The following is a 19,954-nucleotide window of genomic DNA, read 5'->3' as shown; positions in this document are numbered from 1 at the left end:
ACTTGACACCCGGATCACAGGGAAGTTAAGACGAAACCTCGACTCACAGGTTGTAGATCTCAGCACTCACAAAGCATCCATGCTGCCTGCAGCCTCCTGGGCGACGAAGAGGTCGTCCTGTGCAGCTCCCGGCATTTCCGGAGGACCCCAGAATACAGGAGGCCCCGAGGAAGGAGCCTCCGGTGTACTGCACTCTGCCCCGCCTGCTATCCCTGGGGAAACTGAGAGGTGACGTCACCTGCCCAATGGCTCACCACCAGCAGTGGCAGAGAGACCCTCGGTGGTTTCTCTGAGCTTCATGCTACACAGGGGCAATGAAGCCCCCACTGTGTACAGGGGTAAAGACAAGACGGGTAATGGGTCTCATTCCCCGCCTAGTGCCCAGGACGCCAGACAGCAGGCTCCTCCTGAGGCAGCCGCACAGAGCGAGGCCCCACAGGGACTGGCGTTCAGCCCCTGCCTCCTGGCCTGCAGGCTGCCCGACCTGCTCCCCCTTTTTCTCAGCTGGGCCCCTCTGACTGTGTCTCCGGCTTCTCGCCTTCACCTGGGGCTTGGGAAAGCCACCCCTTCCGGGAAGAGGGAGAACATCTCTCTTCGGAGAAGGTCCTCTGTGACCACTCCTCCAAGACCCCACCTTCCGCTTCCTCCTGGGGCCGGTCCCAGAGCTTCGGAGCACCCACCAGGCCACTGGAAAGGAAAGTGGGCCAGGTTGTCTTCCCGGTTGTCTTCAGTGAGAAATGGTCTTCCATACTCCACACGCAGCCCGGTGGCCAGCAGGAACCTGTAGAACGCAACCTGGAGGCTGCCCAGCTGCTCCCTCTGGGGGGCGCGGGCGGGGAAGCCAGGTCTGGGAAGTGGGGTGTTCCCCGTGGTGGCTGCGACACGCAGCATTCCTTTCACTTGAGGCGGCCAGGCCCAAGAAGCTCCGGCCCCCGCCTGGGGAATATGACATAACCAGAGGCGGGGACGCATCGCAAAAGCCAGAGTGGTGTCCACACATCCCTTCCACAGAGGAAAGCCCACCCCATCCCAGGTGCAAGAAACGCCATGTCTACCCCGGCTCCATGGCTCCCCTCATCGGTCGCCGGCCCCACAAACACCCCCAAGTCAGTGATCTGATAGGATGTGTTTATATTTACATGGTACATTTTAAAGCAATGGCTACATTGGTCATACATATTAGAAACCATAAAAAAAAGTTAAGAACTAAAATGTACATCATACACTTGTATATATATTTTTTTACACAGAGGTAAAAAGGCTTATTATAAAAAATCAATACAACGGGGTTTTAATATACAGGGAAAGAATGGATCATGTCTCAGGCACTTTTAATCTGTTAATGTGAGCAAACAGCTTGGGTGGGGGAGGGGAGACGGTCAGGGAAGCTTCCCAACAGAAAACCTTTTGGTTAATGTTTTGTTACCACCGATACAAAAATAAAATCTGAGTACTTTTCTCAAATGACTGACGTCATGATGGCAAAGCTGACTTGGGAAAGCACTACACGTTGTTCAGCTGCAGGGTGGTGCTGGGAGAGACGTATTTACATAAATGTCCCCATGGCCGTCTTTGTGCCCTTAACCGCTGCCTTCACAAACCAAAAAGGATTTGCGGAGAAAGACTCGCAGGTAGGAAGGGTCGAGGGGCAAAGGAGGGTGGGCAGGACGACAGAGGTGACAAACAAAAGGTGGCTCTGAAACGTGTGTTCCTGTTGAAATAAATAGGGGCGCTTGAACGGAAGTCTAAGGACACATACATTAGTGTTGTGCTTTGTAGAGAGGAGACCTTAGAGAGAGACCCTGAGGGAGACCTCAGGCGGGAAGAAGGTGCCGTCTCGACAGCGTCGTCGGAGCGGGAGGCTGGAGGGTGTCTCGCTGTTCTCCAGGCAGGGAAGCCGTTAGCTCTCCTTCCATCGATCCACATGGACGGTGAACCGGGTCCCACTGGTCACTCCAACAAATGGCAAGAGCTGCCAACCAACTCAGAAGCACACTGGGTGTGTACGCAGAAGAAACGGGTAGGGCTCCCAGGCGGGCTGAACGCCCTGCCGGGGAGGTTCAGCATGGCTAGCACTTTCCTTGAAGACTATGTCCTGTGTGCAAGAGAGAAAGGACAGGGGAAAGGAGGCGAGGAGGACAGGGTCCTGCCAGTGGCTGGCGATTCCCACAGAAGGACTGTGGCAGGAAGAACAGCCAGTGTCGACAGGCCTGCTGTCTGTCCCCCGTGGTCTCCACGAGGTTCTGATTGTACTATGCTAGGTACAGGTAACCACTCTTCACTTTTCCTTTTTCTTCAATAAGAAGATTTGGCTTTTCCTCCCAATATATTAGAAAAATACTCTGTTCCAGCTAAGTAAGAAGCCTCCTACGTGGCAAGGTGACAGGTGGAACTGGCCGGCTGGCCTAACCACCTGTGCACGCAAAGTGGCAAGTCTGGGTTTGGAGTTGCAGGAGAAAGACACTTAGGCATTGGAAGGGTTTTTACATATGGCCTTGTTTTTTCCCAAGTATAAATGAAGAATTTGGTGACATGAAGTTGAGTCCAAAATGAAAATGAAAACATAAACCCACAGGCAAAAATGCGACCCCACCACTCTTGGAAGTGATGATATTTAAAACCCCCCACCCTGTTACTATAAATAGCCACCAGGGGGAGGGAAAGAAACTCCTATAGCTTTATCCCCCACAACCGTAGTGTAGTGCCACTTGCTCCTACAGCACTGGTTTGTGTTTGAATAGACTATCTGGCTCGCAAAACCATGAGCAAGATTTCTTACTCTAATTTTTACTCTTATTCTAATATTGCTAATTTTTTTTAGCAAGTGGTGGCAACACAACTGTTAAAAAAAGTCAATTTTTAGGATAACCAGGGAGGCTCAAAGAAACCTGAAATATCCCCTTTCTAGCCCTGGTCTGAGGGTGTGACGCAGCTGAAGGAGTTTTCCTGATTCTCACGAGTTAATCTGAAGTTAAGGCTCAATTCTCATTTTATGGTGAATGTTTTGCATCAGTGAACAATTTCGACAGGTTATTATTATTATTTTTGCACGAGGAGGGGTGGGGGGAGGCAGGGACAGAAAATGATGATGGACTTAAGAGAAACTGCAGCTTTCATGGGAAATTTGGCTTTAGAAGAGTTAAAGCGATATTTTATGGTACAAGTTTGTTAACTAGCTCACCTCCTATACATAATAACTGACTGCAGGTTAAAATACTTCCGGTAGGGTCGCATCATTCGGGGATCAGGGTTCCGCAGGAACCTGCTGCCGGACCGAGAGAAAGACCGGGTCTGGGAAAACCCAGCCCCAAATCCACAGCAGTTCCCACTGCAGACGCCCTTGAACTGGAAGAGGTGGGGAGGACAGACAGGAAATGGCCGCGTGGATAAAACAGCTTGATTACAGGTTGTTAATAATACACCAGAGTCCAGGCCCAAGTTCCTTTCCTCAGAACACTGTGTGTGAGTGGGTGTGTGCGGCTGCCGCAGGGCGGTGGCGGAGGGAGCTGAGAGCCCCCCGGGCAGGTTCCCGGGGCTGGAATGGTGCCTCAGGGTCCCGGGGCAGGAGGAGAGGAGCGCGGGAGAGACGCCGAGTCAGGCGGCCGCTTTGTGCTTGCCCCCACAGCACCTGCACAGCACTCCGCAGTGGTAGCAGGCCCGAAGGGGCAGGTAACAGCACATACAGGGGGCCAGGAAAGACAAGGCAATAAGAGCCATCCACCGGAGGCAAAACTTCTCGTCGCTAGTGTCGCACGAGCAGGGGTCTGTGTAGTCCCCCTCGGGGTCCGACATACAGTGATACAGCATGCTGTCCGCACACCACATACAGCTCACCCGGCGGATGCAAGTTCTCACCGAGTCGGGAGCGTCCTGGCAGTGGCCCCGCCGGTTCTCCTCGTGGTTGAACATGTCCCTGCAGTACACGCACCGGGAGCGCTCGCCGTCCTCCTTCCGCCACCGGGACTTGCCCCGCGACGGCTGTGTCTTGATCACGCCGCCCCCGCGGCCTTTGGGGTCCTCGCCGAGGCCGAAGTCTGAGGAGTCCACGTAGGGGTAGTTGTAGTCGTGCTTGGGGACCTCGCCCTTGGCGAAGCGCACGTACGAGTCCACGTCCTCCGAGGGGTCCGGGTACTTGGCCCTGACCGGCGCGTGCCGGTAGTCCTCGTAGCCGGTCATCCAGATCTTCTCCCGGGGGTTGATGCGCACGATCTCCTCGTCGTCGTCCGGGAAGCTCACCTGGCGGTAGGGCCTCGGCATCGGCTGCCGCGGGGAAGAAGGAGAATTTGTTTTATAGTAGTGGCCAAAAACAGCGGCCTCCCTCCCAAGTCGGCCAGAAGGCACCTTTCACCCCCAGCAAGGAGCTTCCTTTTAAAATTACTTTCATTTATCACAATGAGACACAGAGTTCTCATCGGCTGGTTCTCTCCCCAAAAGTCGGACACACACTGGGTGGGCCAGGCTGACACCAGGATCCCAGAACCTCAATCTGGATCTCCCACATGCGGGCAGCAGAACCAGCATTGGAACCCAGGCACTCTGATGGGCAGCGTGGGCACCTTAACTGCTAACACAATTACCAGCATGGCCCCTTCCAGGCACTGCTTGACCAAATGGACCCATCTTGTTAATTACTGGACATCTTGATGGTTGATCAAAGATGGATTTCAAGGTCTGAGTCTCAACTCATTGAGTGCATCTGGACATCTGTGTAATGGGTTGAGACCAGCATTTCCCTCCCTTTTGTTGAAGTATTATCATATATGCCAGGAAGTGTGCACATCACAGGAGTCTAGAATATTCAGAAGGCCAACACACCCAAGTGACGGGGCAGAACAGGACCTGCCTGCCTCCCAGAACGTCCTCCACCTCCCTCAGGTACCTTCCACTCCCAGAGTACCAGCCATGCTGACTCCCAACAGGTACATCAGTCTCACCTGCTTTTTTTTTTTTTTTTTTTTTTTTAAAGGGGATGGGTGGTGGGAAGGGAGGAAGGAGGGAAAAGGAAAAGAAAAGAGAGACACATAGAGCAAGCTCCTATCTGCTGGCTCACTCCCCAGATGCCTGCAAGGGCCATGCTGGGCTGCACCAAATCCAGGAGCTGGGAATTGAACTTAGGTCTCTGTGGGTGATGGAGATCCAATTACTTGAACCATCACCTGCTGCCTCCCAGGGTCTGCACTGGCAGGAAGCTGTAGCCAGAAGCCAGAGCTGGGACCCCAACTCCAGCAGTCTGCTGTGGGACTCTGGTGTCCTTCCTCACGCCAGGTCACAGGCCTGCCCCTTGGCTGTTGCTGTGCAGTACGTTCTCTTGTGAGCCTGGCTTCCTTTACATGTTGTATGTAACAGCAAGGGCTGCTTCAAGGAGGTTCTCATCTTCTGCATGTATACGGTATGTGGGCACTGGGGCATGACCGGAGACGCACTTCTCAGTGCTGGCCACGTTCTAAAGAACGGTAGGGGGCATTCTAGAAAAAAAGAGGGCTCAGTCTGCAACCTGCTGGGCAGATTGCATGCAGAGAAGAGAAGGGTGAGTGAAGGCTCTGTGACCTGACCTGACCTCTGGGCTCCAATCTCTCAGACTGCGAGTGGGCAGATCCAGAGCCACACCCTCTAACCCTCAAATCCAAACTGCCTTCTCCCCTTGTGCACATGAGCCTTCTCGGCAGCTGGTCCCGCTGCGGTGTTCAACAGAGCCTTGTCCAGGGCAGCAGGCGCGGGGTAAATATTTACTGGAGAGACGCACGTAACCCGGCTCGCCCAGGAGCCCCGCTTGTGGCAGAGAACGAGATTTTCTGCCTTTGAAGTCCTTGGCGGGTGAAGGGCTGTCTGGGGATGAGGGGCCTGGCTCTGGAGTGACCCACTGCTGTCAACTGCGGACTACGCTACGGGAAGCCTAGCAAGTCGCTGAGACGCAGTCTCCGTGGCTACCCAACTGCATGGGCCGTTGTGAGGATGAAGAGAAGCAACCTGTGCCGAGAGCCGGCTCAGAGCCTTGGTGCGTAGGATGCAGGTGACACCTGCTGCCGTCACGGTTGTTAGAAGGCTGTCTCAGAGCCCATCATGTGGCGAGAGGTTTCCCCACCACCAGCCCGCGCGCGAGCTCCTTGAGGTCGGGGCCATGCCTCACACACTTCACCCGAATCCCTGCCAGATCTTCCCTATCAGAGTTTCCCAGACTTCAGAAAAATCTCAGTCCTAAAGGACTTCAAAACAACTTGTGGGAACTGATAGACTTTGCTAGTTTCTATGCTGCCAAGTAAGGCAAGCCAAAAAGTCCATTTCCAATGACTGCTATCATAATGTTATTTTAGAAAGAGAACATTTTAATGCTAAAATATTAGGAAGCACATAATAAAGTTACTTTAAAAAAAAAAAAAAGTCCAAGAAATCTAGCTTTATGTTTAAAAAACACACACACACAACTCGCTGCCTTGTGCTCCTTTTTATTCTTCTCATTTCAAAAGCAGTCTAGCGAGCACATCACCCCACACAGGCACCAGTCCATGCCCCACAGTTTGGAAACCTGCTCTGCAGAGCAGTCGCTCAGTAAATATTTGTTGAATTACTGAATTCCAGACTTCGGCTGCATCCCCCTGAGCGAGACTGGGCCTGCAGCCTGTGATGCCAGGGGGCTCACGCCAAGCGCGCAGCATTCCTTAGTGCTGATCGCGGCTCTGTGCTTCCACACAGAGCCAGGAGGCCCTTGAGACGCAAGAACGCAGGGGCCAGTGTAGCCCCGTGGGCGAGGACAGACTTGGGTTCCCACCTTGTTCCACCTGGTACTCCAGCTCCCCTAAGTCTCGGCTCCCTCACCTATAAACCAGGGACGCTGGTGACCTGTCTTGTGGGGTAACTGGTGAGGATAAACCAGATAAAGCACATGAAGGGCTTGGCACACAGAAAATCCTGGATAAGGCTGAGACTAGCACGTTCAGTATGGGGCCGGGGGGCACAGAGGAGAGCAGAAGAGACCCTACCTGGGCTCGAGGCTGTGGCTCCCTTCCAGAGCTGGAGCCAACTGCACTGAGGATGGCAGAGGAGCGAGACACCACTCACCTGGTCGAGGTGATAGTGGTCCGTGGGGTACGAGTCATGGAGGTGGCCCAGGGTGTAAATCCTCTGGTGCTCACAGGATGTGGGAGAGGAGATTGTCCGAGTAGGTTGTTCCCTCTTCTGGGAGGAATTAGAAGAACTGTCTGTAGCTGTCTGTTTGGAGAGAGGTAACTGAGTGTTAATGAAGAGACAACAGCAATAGAACCCCACACACTATGCAAATGCATCTCCCGAGCCATGGCCTCTCGCTGGACTTCCAACACCTTGACTTTATGCCGGCGCAGCAGGAGGACTCTTCAAGGGCCGGGCCTGTCTAAACGCCAACAGCCTCTGGAAAGCTGGGTTTATTTTCTCCGACTTAGGAGCAGCAAGTGGGTTTGAGGGGAGGGCCCAGCGCAACCCAGCAGAGGTGTTCCACTGGGTCGAAAATGGTTACCCTGGCTGCGGCCCTGGCTGCGAGGCACTGTGGCAAGGAGGGGAGTACACATCACTAGAAGGAAATCCCAGATATTTAAATCTTCCTGCACTCGGCAGAGCAGGCCAGCTGGGCCCAGGTGGCAGCCATGTCACAACGCTCTGGCCCAGGAGTCACATGCTCCTCAAAGGCAGCCAGCTATAACAGCGTCCCCGGCCCATCTTCTACTGCCTTAGTGTGACAGATTCCCCACTGACAGATGCAAAGAAAAGGGTTGTCTTCAGGGCTGGTCTCCTGCTTGTGGCAAGTCGGAGGTATCCCCTCCTGGGCTGCCGCCTCTTTCTACTCCTCCGGCCCTACTTGCATATCTGTGCTTTACATGTTTTTCTGGGAGCAAGGCCAAGTTGAAACAAATACACTTGGCAGAAGTTTGCTTTTTATTCCCCTCCCCATTTATGAAGTAGTAATACCTGGACTACAAGGAAACAGAAAAAAGACCAGACCCTCTGGTTCCCATCATGCAATATGATCACTGCTAGTTTTTAGAAGTTGGTGCGGTGCACAGCATCAACCGTCCTGGATTTCTCTCTGTTTTGGTAGGTTCATAGGAAGCAAGGTTTCTATCTGTTTCAGATCTTCCAGTCCACCTAATTCTGACATGGACACAAAGTCTTCCCTGAAGCAGTAGAGAGACACTCTGACAGAGAGGTCAGAAAAGCCGTTATCTCCATCTTTGAAGTTAAGGGCTAAGGGTCGCATGAGCCTGGGGATCCTGCTGAAGATGAGGGGACATGAACCATGAGAAGAAGGTCCCGGGCCCCACGGGAGCGAGCTTCTGGATCCAGCAAGCCTGAGTGCTGGGCTGCTCCAGGATGCCCCAAAGCCATGGGCCAGGTCTCCTGTGTAACGTAAGCTTGAATGTCCCAGGTTTGCCACCTGTGTCCTACTCCTGGCCTCTCCCTGCCCTCGCTTACAAAGTGTCCTAGGCAGACGGAGTGGAGCTGGGCGTGTTGTCTGCTGTCCCCTCCTCTTTTCCCTTTCCTTGGGAAGCAGCCCCCTGACTGACGTGTGACTGTGTGCTCCACTTGGGGGTGGAGGGCCAGCCTCTCCAGCACCCACATATGTCCAGTGGGACATGTCTGTCTAATTTTGGGGTCCTGTCCTAAGAAGCCCACTTCCTGCAGATATAAACCAGGACCAGCCACATCACTAGTACAGGGTCACCTGTCACTCCCCCCCCCCCCCTTACCTGGCTGGTTCAGAACTCAGGGAAGAGCTGCTACCTTACCCCTGCGATCCCAGTAACCGAAGGAGACCAAACTGATCCCCAGCACTTGTACTTTCTCCCAAACCCCAGGCTGCTCTCCTCCGCAGGTGAGAGGTACTGCCTCTATCCTTTCCCGTACAGGTGGCTGTAGATCAGCCAAACCCACAGCATCAAACTGTGTGAGCGCTTACAGTGTACCAGGCCCCGCGTGACTGTGATTCCTCAGCCCACCCCTGCAGGTCAACACAGCGCCCACGTCACATGTGGAGACCACGCTGTGCGGGGCACTGCAGTCACTGCTGGAGCTGGGATTGCAATGCAGGCTCCTGGCTACAAAGCCATGTGGCATGCTCCTCTCAAACTTGGGGACACCGCTTCCTAGTCCCACTCCTTGGGGTATTTTATTAAAACACACACACACACAAGCAAAATCACCTTCGATAAGCAATGTCTGGACTGTTGAGAAACATTTTTCTTAATTTTTTTTTCATTTTCCCCCTTCTCTCTTTTTTTCTTTCTTTCTTTTACTTTTTCAGTCTAAACAGGAGAGGGGGTGGGAGAGTGGGTGGGAAGAATTACTATGTTCCAAATGTATTTTACAAGATACATACACGTAAATAAATAAATAAATAGAGTTAACACCAGCATAGGTTCTTCTAGGGCACCCTGCTTTATATGAACCTGGGGGAGATAAGGGGAGGACTTCTCATAATACACAGGTTGCTAAAGACCTCAATAAATACCTTCTGAATGAGTACATAAGGGCCTGTCAGCATGATTCAAATCTCAAGGGTTAAATTCTTTTCCAACAACCAAGGTTCGGCCACCTATTAGGTGAGACGATGCCCTCTGTGAGCACAGCACAGCCACCGTTAGTCATCTGATCACCCTAACCCACCCTATTTTTCCGTGACTGAAGTCTGGGTTAATAATGTGTAGGAAGTCACCCTGGGACATGAGACACTCCCAGTTTCCCTCAGTGTTCGTTAGCCAGTCGGAAGCACCACCCCGATGCCTTCCCAGCCCTCAACAGCCTCTTCTGCACAGTGAGTGCAAAGTACCCCAGACATTTGGCTGAAAATGCACCACTGAGAAGAACCCTTCGGCACCTCCTAATCTAACGACAAGTCTGGACAAAAGACGACCACGAACATGTCTGCCCACAGTGTACGGCCTCTTGGGGGCAGAGCTGACAGTGTGCCCTGGCCCACCCCCGCATGCTCAGGGTTTCTCTGAACTCAGGGAAAGAAAGCAGGCAGGAGAGGTGCCACCAGATGTAGAGGCTGATTTCTGAGCTACACAATCACACAAATCTTGCAGAGCAGCAAAAGAAAGGAACGGACTATCAGGGCAAGAGGGAGGTGCTGGTTCGAGTCCCGGCTGCTCCACTTCTGATCCAGCTCTCTGCTATGGCCTGGGAAAGCAGTGGAAGATGGCCCAAGTCCTTGGGCCCCTGCACCCACATGGGAGACCAGGAAGAAGCTCCTGGCTTCTGATTGGCCCAGCTCTGGCTGTTGCGGCCATCTGGGGGAGTGAACCAGTGGATGGGAGACTTTCTCTGCTTCTGCCTCTCTGTAACTCTGCCTTTCAAATAAATAAATAAATCTTTAAAAAAAAAAAAGAAAAAGAAAGAAAGGCCAGAGGGAACAAAAATCTTTTACCTGCAAGCACCTCTCAGCTGGTTCTAACTCTGCACAAGAAAAGCGGCCCGCTCGATGCCTGCACTTGCACACAGAAGCAAGACTCTCACACACTGGTGAGACCTCCCAACCTACCCACCTCATCCTTCATCCCCAAGACCCACCCAGCAGTCGTGAGCTCTCTGGCTCTGAACTGTTCGGGCTTCAAACACATGAACATGGAGGTCTTCTGCAACACCCCTGTGCACAGGCCATCACTCGAGCTCCTCCAAGAGGCGCTCACCCACAGGCCTCCCTCCCAGCCCCAGGAGCCTTTGCACCCGGTGTGCACAGTGAGGCTGCACTGCTCACTCACGGGTGACCTTCTGCACAGCCCTGCCACCTTCAAAGGTGCCTCCCAATAACCCTTGCCTCTGGGTTTGCCTCTGACTCCATGTTAAGCCCTTTATTAAACAGATGTGCAATTAAGAAGTGTGCAACCTAACACGAGGCACTGAACAGAAACGCAGTGCAGGGTGACGCTAAAAATAACAGGCTCTTGGCTGGTGCAGATTACATTTGAGCCAGGTCTCTGCTAATTATTAGGTGTGTGATTTGGTCAAGTTAATCTCTAACTTGTTTTTACATCTGTAAAATGGAAATAAAGTCTTCCCCAGGGTTACTGAAAAAAGAAATGAGATTTAAAATGCTTATTTGCTTTTAAATTTTGCATTTCTCTTTTATATCATATATTTCCAACAATGTCTTAATCTAAAAAAAGGCAGAAATTAAATAAGTAAAAATCTCAGAATTTAAGGTCATGTAACAAGCTAAACCATACACACCTTGATTAAGAAACTAATACTTGACTATTATCCAAATAATAAAGTAGGCACTTGCTCAATGATCTCATTCCCTGTATCAGAGAAGAGGCATTAAGCATTCAAGTAGTAAATTTATTTAGAAACATACCTAGCATGCTAGGAGATCAAGAATTTAATCCATTTTTCAGAGACGGCACTTTCTGAAATGCTGTTAGCTGGTAAACGGGTGACCTAAAGCATCCTTATTTCTTAAGTTGGTGTCGTACTATGAGGAAAGGTGCAGCAAATCCAGGTCCAAAATACGAAGTCATAACCAGCAGCCTCCACCTGTCTTCACTGAAAATGGCCAACTCTTCCCCAGGCCTCCTCACGGTGGCTCCTGCCCACCACGGAGGCTGTGAACCTCCGGACGCTCTGCTGGAAGTGCTGCGTGAGGCACAGAGACCCAGGGAGGGAGAAACAGCGCCACACCAAGCCTTGCTCTTTTCTTTTCTTTTCTTTTTTTTTTTAAATTTATTTGAAAGACAAGTGACAGACAGGGAGAGATACAGAGAGGGTTATCTTCCATTTACTGGTTTACTTCCTAAATGCCCAGGACAGCCAGAGCTGGGCCAGGCTGAAGCCAGGAGCCTGGAACGCTCTCCAGGTTTCCACCGTGGGTGGCAGGGCCTCAAGCAGCACACTAGCAGGAAGCCGGACTGGAAGTGGGAAGGAGCTGAGACTCAAACTGGAAACTCTGACATGGGATGTGGGTGCTGACATGAGAGGTGGGTGTCCCAGGGGGTGGCTTAACCTGCTGTACCACAATGCCTGACCCTCGAATGTACATTTTCTTTTCCTTCTTTCCCCTCTTTCTCCCCCACCCCCTTCAATTTCTTTTATTTATTTGAAAGGCAAAGTTACAGAGAAAGAGAGGAGGAGACAGAGAGAGGCCTGGCCAGGCCTACACCAGGAGCCAGGAACTTCTTCCAGGTCTCACGTGGGTGCAGGGGCCCAAGCTCCTGGGCTACTCTCCACTGCTTTCCCAGGCATCTTAGCAGGGAGCTGGGTTGGAAGTAGAGCAGCCAGGACTCCAGCCGGTGTCCAAATGGGATGCTGGCACGGCAGGCGGTGGTTTATCTGGGTATGCCACAATGCCAGGCCCAGGTCTCGTTAAATACTAACTAATTCCTTATTCAGAAACTTGTCATCTAGATTCCTAGGTGAGACTGGCTTCTATTTTTCTCCGAGTCTCATAAATGGAATCAGGCAGTTTTCTATTTTTTCTATGCTTTGGAACAATATTTATAACATGGAAATTATATGCTTTAACCACTCAAACTAGGTGCGTTTTTAAAGGGCATATCTTTGAATACGTTTCAATTTGTCTATAGTTTGTATAAAAACTCACCTATTCTGAGTGACACAGTAACAAGCTCCTTGTGCCCTGGCTTTGAAAAGCCTCTATCAGGGCAGTGAGCTGAGACAAGACTTTAATAAGTAAAGAAAATCACAGGAATGGGAGGGGAAGGGCGGTGGAAGCAAGAGTCAGAGGGCAGGGGCATGAAATGGGCACTGCCAGCCTTAACAGAAAACGCGGCCATGTTGCTGGGGGGATGCCTCGTGGCCCAGGCAGAGGCAGGAGCGGAGCCCTCGCGTAGCACAGTGCAGGCCTCACAGTAGCAGGAAAGCATGGGCAGGGCCCCTGCAGAGCGGCTCCAGAGATGAGTGGACAACCCTGAGTGAGGGCCAGAGGAACGGGGCTCAGGTTTACCAGTGAATACCCGATAGACTCCTCCACAAACAGTAAGCTTCGGTGGCTGGATTCTGCAGGCACACCAGCACGGTGTACTTACTGAGAATTCAATGTTTCCTAGAATTCTCCAGGATTTATTTGAAAAGCAGAGAGAGGACGGGATGAAGAGGGAGACAGACATGGAGAGGGAGAGGCTTCCCACCTGCTGGTTCACTCTCTCTACAAATGCCTGCAGCAGCCAGGGCTGTTGGGCCAGGTGGAAGCCGGGAGCCAGGAACTCAACCAGGTCTCCCACACGGGTGGCAGGGACCCATCACCTGCTGCCTCCCAGGGTGCACTTTAGCAGGAAGCTAGAATCAGAAGTGGAGCCAGAACTCTGACATGGGATGTGGTATCCTAAGTGGTGTCTTACGCACTGTACCAAATGTCCACCCTAGCCCTCCAGAATTTAACACGAGAGGAAAACCAGAGTCTCAAAAGCTGGTGCAAAGTATTAAAAAAAAAAAAAAGAAGAAGAAGAAGAAGAAAGAAAAAGAAGAAAGGACACCTTGACAATCCTATTAGAACATGAGTGCAGAATGAGCTGAGGCTGCCTGGGCTCACGAACTGGTCGATCCCCCAAGGTCAGTGCTGTCTGCTTTGGCTGGGATTTGGATTGAATGGAGGAGAGGGGAAGGCCGATGCTTCACGTTTCATTGGGGGCAAGCTCCCTCCAACTACACGGGCCCATTTTGTACCTAGGATCTCTGACTCAGAAGTGCCGCTCCTCTTCCCTGTCTGCGGAGGGACTTTGGATTTAGTAGGAAATTCTTACAGAAGCCACGCACCTGCTCACGTGCCCTGGGTCTGAACGTGCCTCCCTCTGACTAAGGGAAGCTCAAGGAGGCAGAGAAGGAACCAAGAGGCCAGTCAGCTGAGGGGACCACGTGCCTCAGTTGGGGACAGGACCCTGGCTGTGGACCAAGCGCTCGGAGGCAGTTGGACTATGCATCTCCCAGTGAAAACAGTGCTTTCGGGGCTACGTGCTTCCCTCCATGCCCCTGGATTTTCCGGCTTAGTCTGTTTTTTCCAAAAGGGGGTGAGGGCAGAGCACGAGGCAGCTGCAGTGAGGGGGAGGGAGGCCTGGGGCTGTCTCCTCCAGGACACCTGGAGCTAGCCAGGGGCACCAGCTTTCCAGGTGTCCGCCTTCTCAAGGGCGGGGCTGTGGGAAGGCTGGATCGAGAGGTGAGGAGCAAGCGCAGGCATTTCATCAGCACTGACCCGAGACCACCCGGAGACCACCCAGCGGCAGGAGCCAAGCCCTCTCTGCGTGGCACGGTGGGAGGTCCACAGGCTCGCACCTCTGACTCCATCACCAAAGCCGAGAAGGTGGTGAGCGCACCAGACCACACTGCTCAGGAGTCCTGGGAGGCTGCATGGGCCCTGGAGGGCTCCTGGACCAGTGACCTTTTCTGGTTCCAGATGACCTCCAGGGTCTGTGTGAGCTCTAACAAGTTCCCACGTAACCCTTCTCCCCCGCTCCCAAGAATGTTCCGGGTCAGAGGAGCTGGATTAGGATGGCTGCTTGACTGACTCAGGAGCTACCGAGTAAGCACAACTCTGCCCTGTCTGCAGTGTTGCTGGTCCTCTGGATTTGAAGGTGGCTGGCTGGCAGCTAGGACTGTATCTGCCTTCTTTTTTGCCTCTACCTAGCACCAAAACACATCCCAACAGCGGACGCAACCAAAGCTATCTTTTCTATTGTAAAGGATTCTTGTTTTATTAATAAAGAAAAAACCCCTTTTATACTCATACATGAAGATACTTTAAAAAGTCTGTGAAGGGGCTGGCACTGTGGCGTAGCAGGTTTAAGCTCCAGTCTGCAGCTGCGTCCCATGTGGGCACTGGTTTAACTCCTCGCTCCTCTACTTCTGATCCAGCTCCCTGCTGGTGCGTCTGGGAAATCAGTAGAAGATGCACCCACACGGGAGACCCCTTAGAAGTTCCTGGCTCCTGGCTCTGGCCTGGCCCAGCCCTGGTCATTGCAGCCATTTGGGGAATGAACCAGAGGATAGAAGACCTCTCTCTTTCTCTCTCTCTCTCTGTCTCTACCTTTCTCTGTAACTTTGCCTTTCAAATAAGTAATATAAATCTTAAAAATGGAATTAAAAGTTGATTTTGATGCAAATAAATTTTAAAATCTGTGCAATTTTTTCGTAACACATTTTCCATGAACTTTTTGAAGCCCTTATGTATGCATGGATTTCAAATTTGCACCAAAATAAACACATTAAATATTTTTTAATCTTTAATTTATTTGAAAGGCAGAGAGAATTTCCATCTGCTGGTTTACTCCCTAAATGAATACAACAGCCAGGGATGAGCTAGGCAGAAGCCAGGAACCTGAAACTCTAGTCTGGGTCTCCCATGTGGGTGGCAGAGGCCCAAGCATTTGAGCCATCATCTGCTGCTTTCCAGGATGTATTAGTAGAAAGCTGGCTTGTAAGCGGAGGAGCTGGGACTCAATCTGGCACTTAAAAATGGGCTGCAAGTGTCCCAAATGGCAATTCAACCTGCAGTGTGTGTGTGTGTGTGTGTGTGTGTGTGTGTGAGAGAGAGAGAGAGAGAGAGATCATTTCTCTGAAACTTGGGCTGGGAGGACCTCCAAAAGTTGTTGGTTCAAGCCGTCTGGATGAGCTCCAGGCCCTCTGGCCAAGCCTTTCTCCTTTGGCAGACAGGAAGTGGTCATTTTGCCAATGGGTGGTTGGGAGCAGGTAGCTCTGGCTCCCCCGACCTAAAGATCTACATTGGTCCCAGGTGTTCTCTTCTGAAGAGGCAGCTCCTTGGGGAAGACGACCCTGTCCTCCTCCAGGACACAGCCCCCCAGCAGATCGCTGGAGGATGCCTTTGCTGTCAAGTCCGCTCACGGCAAGCATGAAAACAAGAATGAGTTTGTGAAGTTTCCTGTTTCTGTATCTTGAAGTTCCATTTCGATATAGGAGGAAAGGACTCCCATGGCTCACCTTCACTGGATGGACCCGGGGATTGGGAGCGGGAAGGCAGGGTTTCGGTAACCCTGAACAGGTACAGTGAGAATCAGTAAAATGGAGTCAAAGTGCCTTTTTGTCCCCAGCTTACAAAGATGGAAGTGACCTACTCGTATGTATAAATACAGACAGACCCAAGTAGAGGGCAAAGACCTTTGCCTTCCCCAAATTGTGAACTTTTCAAAGCTTCTGTTTGGAACCATAGACATTTTTACATTTTTAATTTTTTTTTTCTTCAGATCTGGCCTAACCTGAAGTTCCTGTCTACAAGATACCTAAGGAAAAGCTTGGCCAAACAAATTATTTTTATTTATTTTTTATTTATTTGACAGATAGAGTTAGACAGTGAGAGAGACAGAAAGGTCTTCCTTCCATTGGTTCACCCCCAAATGGCCACTATGACTGGAGCTACGCCAATCTGAAGCCACGAGCCAGGTGCTTCCTCCTGCTCTCTCATGCAGGCACAGGGGCCCAAGCACCTGGGCCATCCTCCACTGCACTCCCGGGCAACAGCAGAGAGCTGGACTGGAAGAGGAGCAACCGGGACTAGAACCCGGTGCCCATATGGGACGCCAGCACCACAGGCGGAGGATTAACCAAGTGAGCCACGGCCCCGGCCCCGGAAGCATAGACATTTAACTGCTGTAATTTAGCCACTGTAGGCATTACAGACCAAATAAAAAGATCTTCTTACTGTGTAGTGTAAGCTTGATAACTATGGTCATTCAGAGGAGAAAGGAACCCATACCCATCTTCCGAGACCTCCACACCAGCCCACCCAGTGCTGGGTTGTGGCCAACCCCTGTTATGGGGATGCCCTGTTCCCTTGGGTCTTAACGACATGCACCAGCTTCCTCAGTTAAACTTCAAACTGTTTTCTCTTTTACTTATTCCTCCTGCTCCGTCACACACAGTCAGCCCCAATCCTTCAGTTCCACAAGAAAAGACACCAGCAAACATTTTCCATCAACGATCTTCCCAAGTGAGACAGGGACTTCCAGGCCAGCACACGGGAGCCTCTACTGAAGAGGTGGCTGGGGCTGGAAGTCAGAGCACTGCCTACAAAGTCCCTGGTTTAGGCAGCTCTTCAGTAGCGAATGGAATCAGTGTTTTGAGTATGCAAAATTTCCAGAGACTTAATGAACCATATTTCCTATCCTTAAACTTCCCTGAAAGGCAGCAAACAGGTCTGGGGTTTGCCTTCTGAATGAGCAGAGAGTGGGACCACGCACAGTTCCCTTCCTCTTTCTGAGCCATGGTGCCTTTGTCAGCAAAAATGAACAGTGTTAGTACCTAGCTCTCGGGGTGGTGGTGAGGACCGAACGCAGGCATGTGTGACAGTGCAATGCTGCTGGGACATCCCTGTCCTCTACTGGAGAGCCTCAACTGGAGGCTCAGCTCCACTGCTGACTCCAGCCTCCTGCTAATACACACCCTGGGAGGCAATGGTGATGGCGCAAGTAGTTGGGTCCCTGGCATCCATATGGGAGACCCAGATTGCATTCCCAGCTCTTGGCTTTGGCCTGGCTCAACCCCAGCCATTGTGGGCATTTGGGGGATGAACCAAAGGATTGCAGCATACTCTGTTTCTCTCAAATAAATAAAAATTTGGAAGTACAGTGCTAAATGCCAAGGACAGAGATGGCTCCACACCACTGTCTTGTACCTTCCCTCTCCTACAATCAGCAAGCTCAGACTCATAGGAAATAAGTTCACTCTGAAAAGGTTTTGAATTCAAAGGGTCAGGTCAGTGCTCCTAGCAAACCAAGTCTAGAATCCAGGCCTTTTCCTAGATTCCAGCCTCTACACCCACTTGACCCTTCATCCTTTACAGGACTCTCCCGCAGTGGGTGTCTAGCCTACCACTGACGATACTCGATCGCATATCACACTACCTGGCTGTGGATCCAGCTCCAGATCTGAGTCTAGCTTCATTCCAATGAGCATCCTAGGAGATGGCACTGATGGATCATGTCACTGGGGTCCTGCCACTCATGTGGGAGACTCAGATTGAGTTTCGGACTCTCCACTTTGGCCCTGGTCCAACCCGCAATTTTTGGCATTTACAGAGTGAATCAAAAGATGGGAGTGTTTGGGGCTGGCGCTGTGTTGCAGCAGGTTAAAGCCCAAGTTTGCAGTGCCGGCACCCCATACAGGTACCAGTTTCAGTCCCAGCTATTCCACTTCTGATCCAGTTCTCTGCTATGGCCTAGGAAAGCAGCAGAAGATGTCTCAAGTCCTTGGGCCCTCGCACCCACATGGGAGACCCAGAAGAAGCTCCTGGCTTCGGACTGGCACAGTTCTGGCCATTGCGGCCATTTGGGGAGTGAACCAGTGGATGGAAGACCTCTCTGTCTCTACTTCTCTCTGTAACTCTGTTTATCAAATAAATAAATCTTTAAACAAAAAAAAGCTGGGAGTGTTTTCTTTCTTTCAAAAAAGATTTATTTATTTATTTGAAAGGCAGAGTTGTGGCTTGGCGCTGTGGTGGAGCAGGTTAATCCTCTGCTTGCAGCACCGGCATCCCATACAGGCACTGGTTCTAGTCTTGGCTGTTCCTCTTCCAATCCAGCTCTCTGCTATGGCCTGGGAAAGCAGCAGAAGATGGCCCAAGTCCTTGGGCCCCTGCACCCAGGTGGGAGACCTGGAAGAAGCTTGGCTCCACATCAGCTCAGCTCTGGTCATTGCGGCCATTTGGGGAGTAAACCAGCAGATGGAAGACCTTTCTCTCTGTCTCTCCCTCTCACTGTCTGTAACTCTACCTCTCAGTTTAATAAATAAAATCTTAAGAAAAAAAGAAAAAGAGAAAGAGAGAGAGAGAGAGAGAGAGAGAGAGAGAGAGAGAGAGAAAGGTCTTCCATCTGCTGCTTCACTTCCCAAATGTCTGCAATGGCTAGCACTGGGCCAGGCCAAAGCCAGGAGCTTCTTCTGGGTCTCCCACATGGATGCAGGGACCCAAACAATTGGGCCATCTTCCACTGCTTTCTCAGGCACATTAGCAGGGAGCTGGATCAGAAGTGGAGCAGCTGGGACTTGAATTGGTGTCCATATGGGATGCTGGCATTGCAAGTGGTGGCTTTACCTACTATGCCACAATGCCGGCCCTTATTTGTTCTTTCTGTCTCTCAAATAAGTCGATCTGTTTCTCTGTTTCTGTTTCCCTCTCTCAGCAACTGAACCCCACTCACTACAGAATCAGCAGATTTGCCCTCTGCTTTAATGTTTGCTGGGGATGAAGTTAGTGTAAAACACCCTCAAGAAAAAGAAAAAGCATTCTGAACTCTTCTGGCTATGTAAATGAATCCTTGATAACTCAACAAATTCGCTGTTTCCACTGAACCAAGAATGCAAATAAGCACTACTTGTAAATAGTCAAAAATCCATCTAGGACAAAACAAATGGCTTCCTGGTGCTCTGGTTTGAACCATGGGCTCCAGCCCTTTTAGGAACACCTGGGGTGGCTGGGCGGGGTCTGAGATGCCACTAGGGACAACTGCTCTGAATAGCCAGAAAGCCATAAAGTGCAGCGTGTGATAAACAGGATGTTAAGGTTCATGCACAGGGCATGATTAAAGACCACGTTTTCCAGTCTGGGCAAAACACGGCCAGAAGCTGATGCTGCTGCAGAAGACTGGGCATGCTCATTGTGCGAAGGGGGACTGCCTGCTACACAGGAAACCATGATGAGATGCCACAACAGAATCCCAGGCCAGCCCCTGCCAAGTGGCTTCGGGAGAGTGTGAAGCCCCAGGCAGAATCATGTGAGTGACTCAGTTCCGAAAAGGATGGCACACAGCTGGTGCCATTCTCCGTGCACTGGAGAGAAGTGAGTTTATACACAATGGATGCCTGAGGGTTTTAATAACGAATTCTGGTCGAGATGGGCTGCCCAAATCCACATATGCGATACTCTGCTGATAGCAGAAACCTAGACGGGTGGAAATATCTTGAAAGCTTCGTGTATGGTAAGGCTATGTAGCATCAAGCATATTGGAGACCTCAAATACGTGACACC

At 51.3% G+C, this 19,954-nt stretch overlaps 1 protein-coding gene across 5 annotated transcripts in view; it reads right to left on the bottom strand.

The window, feature by feature from the left end:
• Positions 1-1,114: 1,114 nt before the first annotated feature.
• Positions 1,115-19,954, bottom strand: part of SPRED2 (sprouty related EVH1 domain containing 2) — a 125,762-nt gene continuing 106,922 nt past the window's right edge. For all 5 annotated transcript variants that reach the window (XM_017340722.4, XM_089327602.1, XM_089327600.1 and 2 more), the window contains 2 exons: positions 7,057-7,206; positions 1,115-4,260 (listed from right to left, as the gene is read on the bottom strand). In XM_017340722.4, coding sequence (XP_017196211.1) covers positions 3,595-4,260; positions 7,057-7,206 — 816 coding nt within the window. In that variant the 3' untranslated portion in view covers positions 1,115-3,594. The remainder of the gene's footprint in view (positions 4,261-7,056; positions 7,207-19,954) is intronic.

Source organism: Oryctolagus cuniculus, chromosome 2 (genome assembly GCF_051225735.1).
Source record: "Oryctolagus cuniculus isolate XC-2025 breed Fujian yellow rabbit chromosome 2, ASM5122573v1, whole genome shotgun sequence".
NCBI classification, from domain to species: domain Eukaryota; kingdom Metazoa; phylum Chordata; class Mammalia; order Lagomorpha; family Leporidae; genus Oryctolagus; species Oryctolagus cuniculus.
This window is presented reverse-complemented; position numbering and strand designations above follow the sequence as displayed.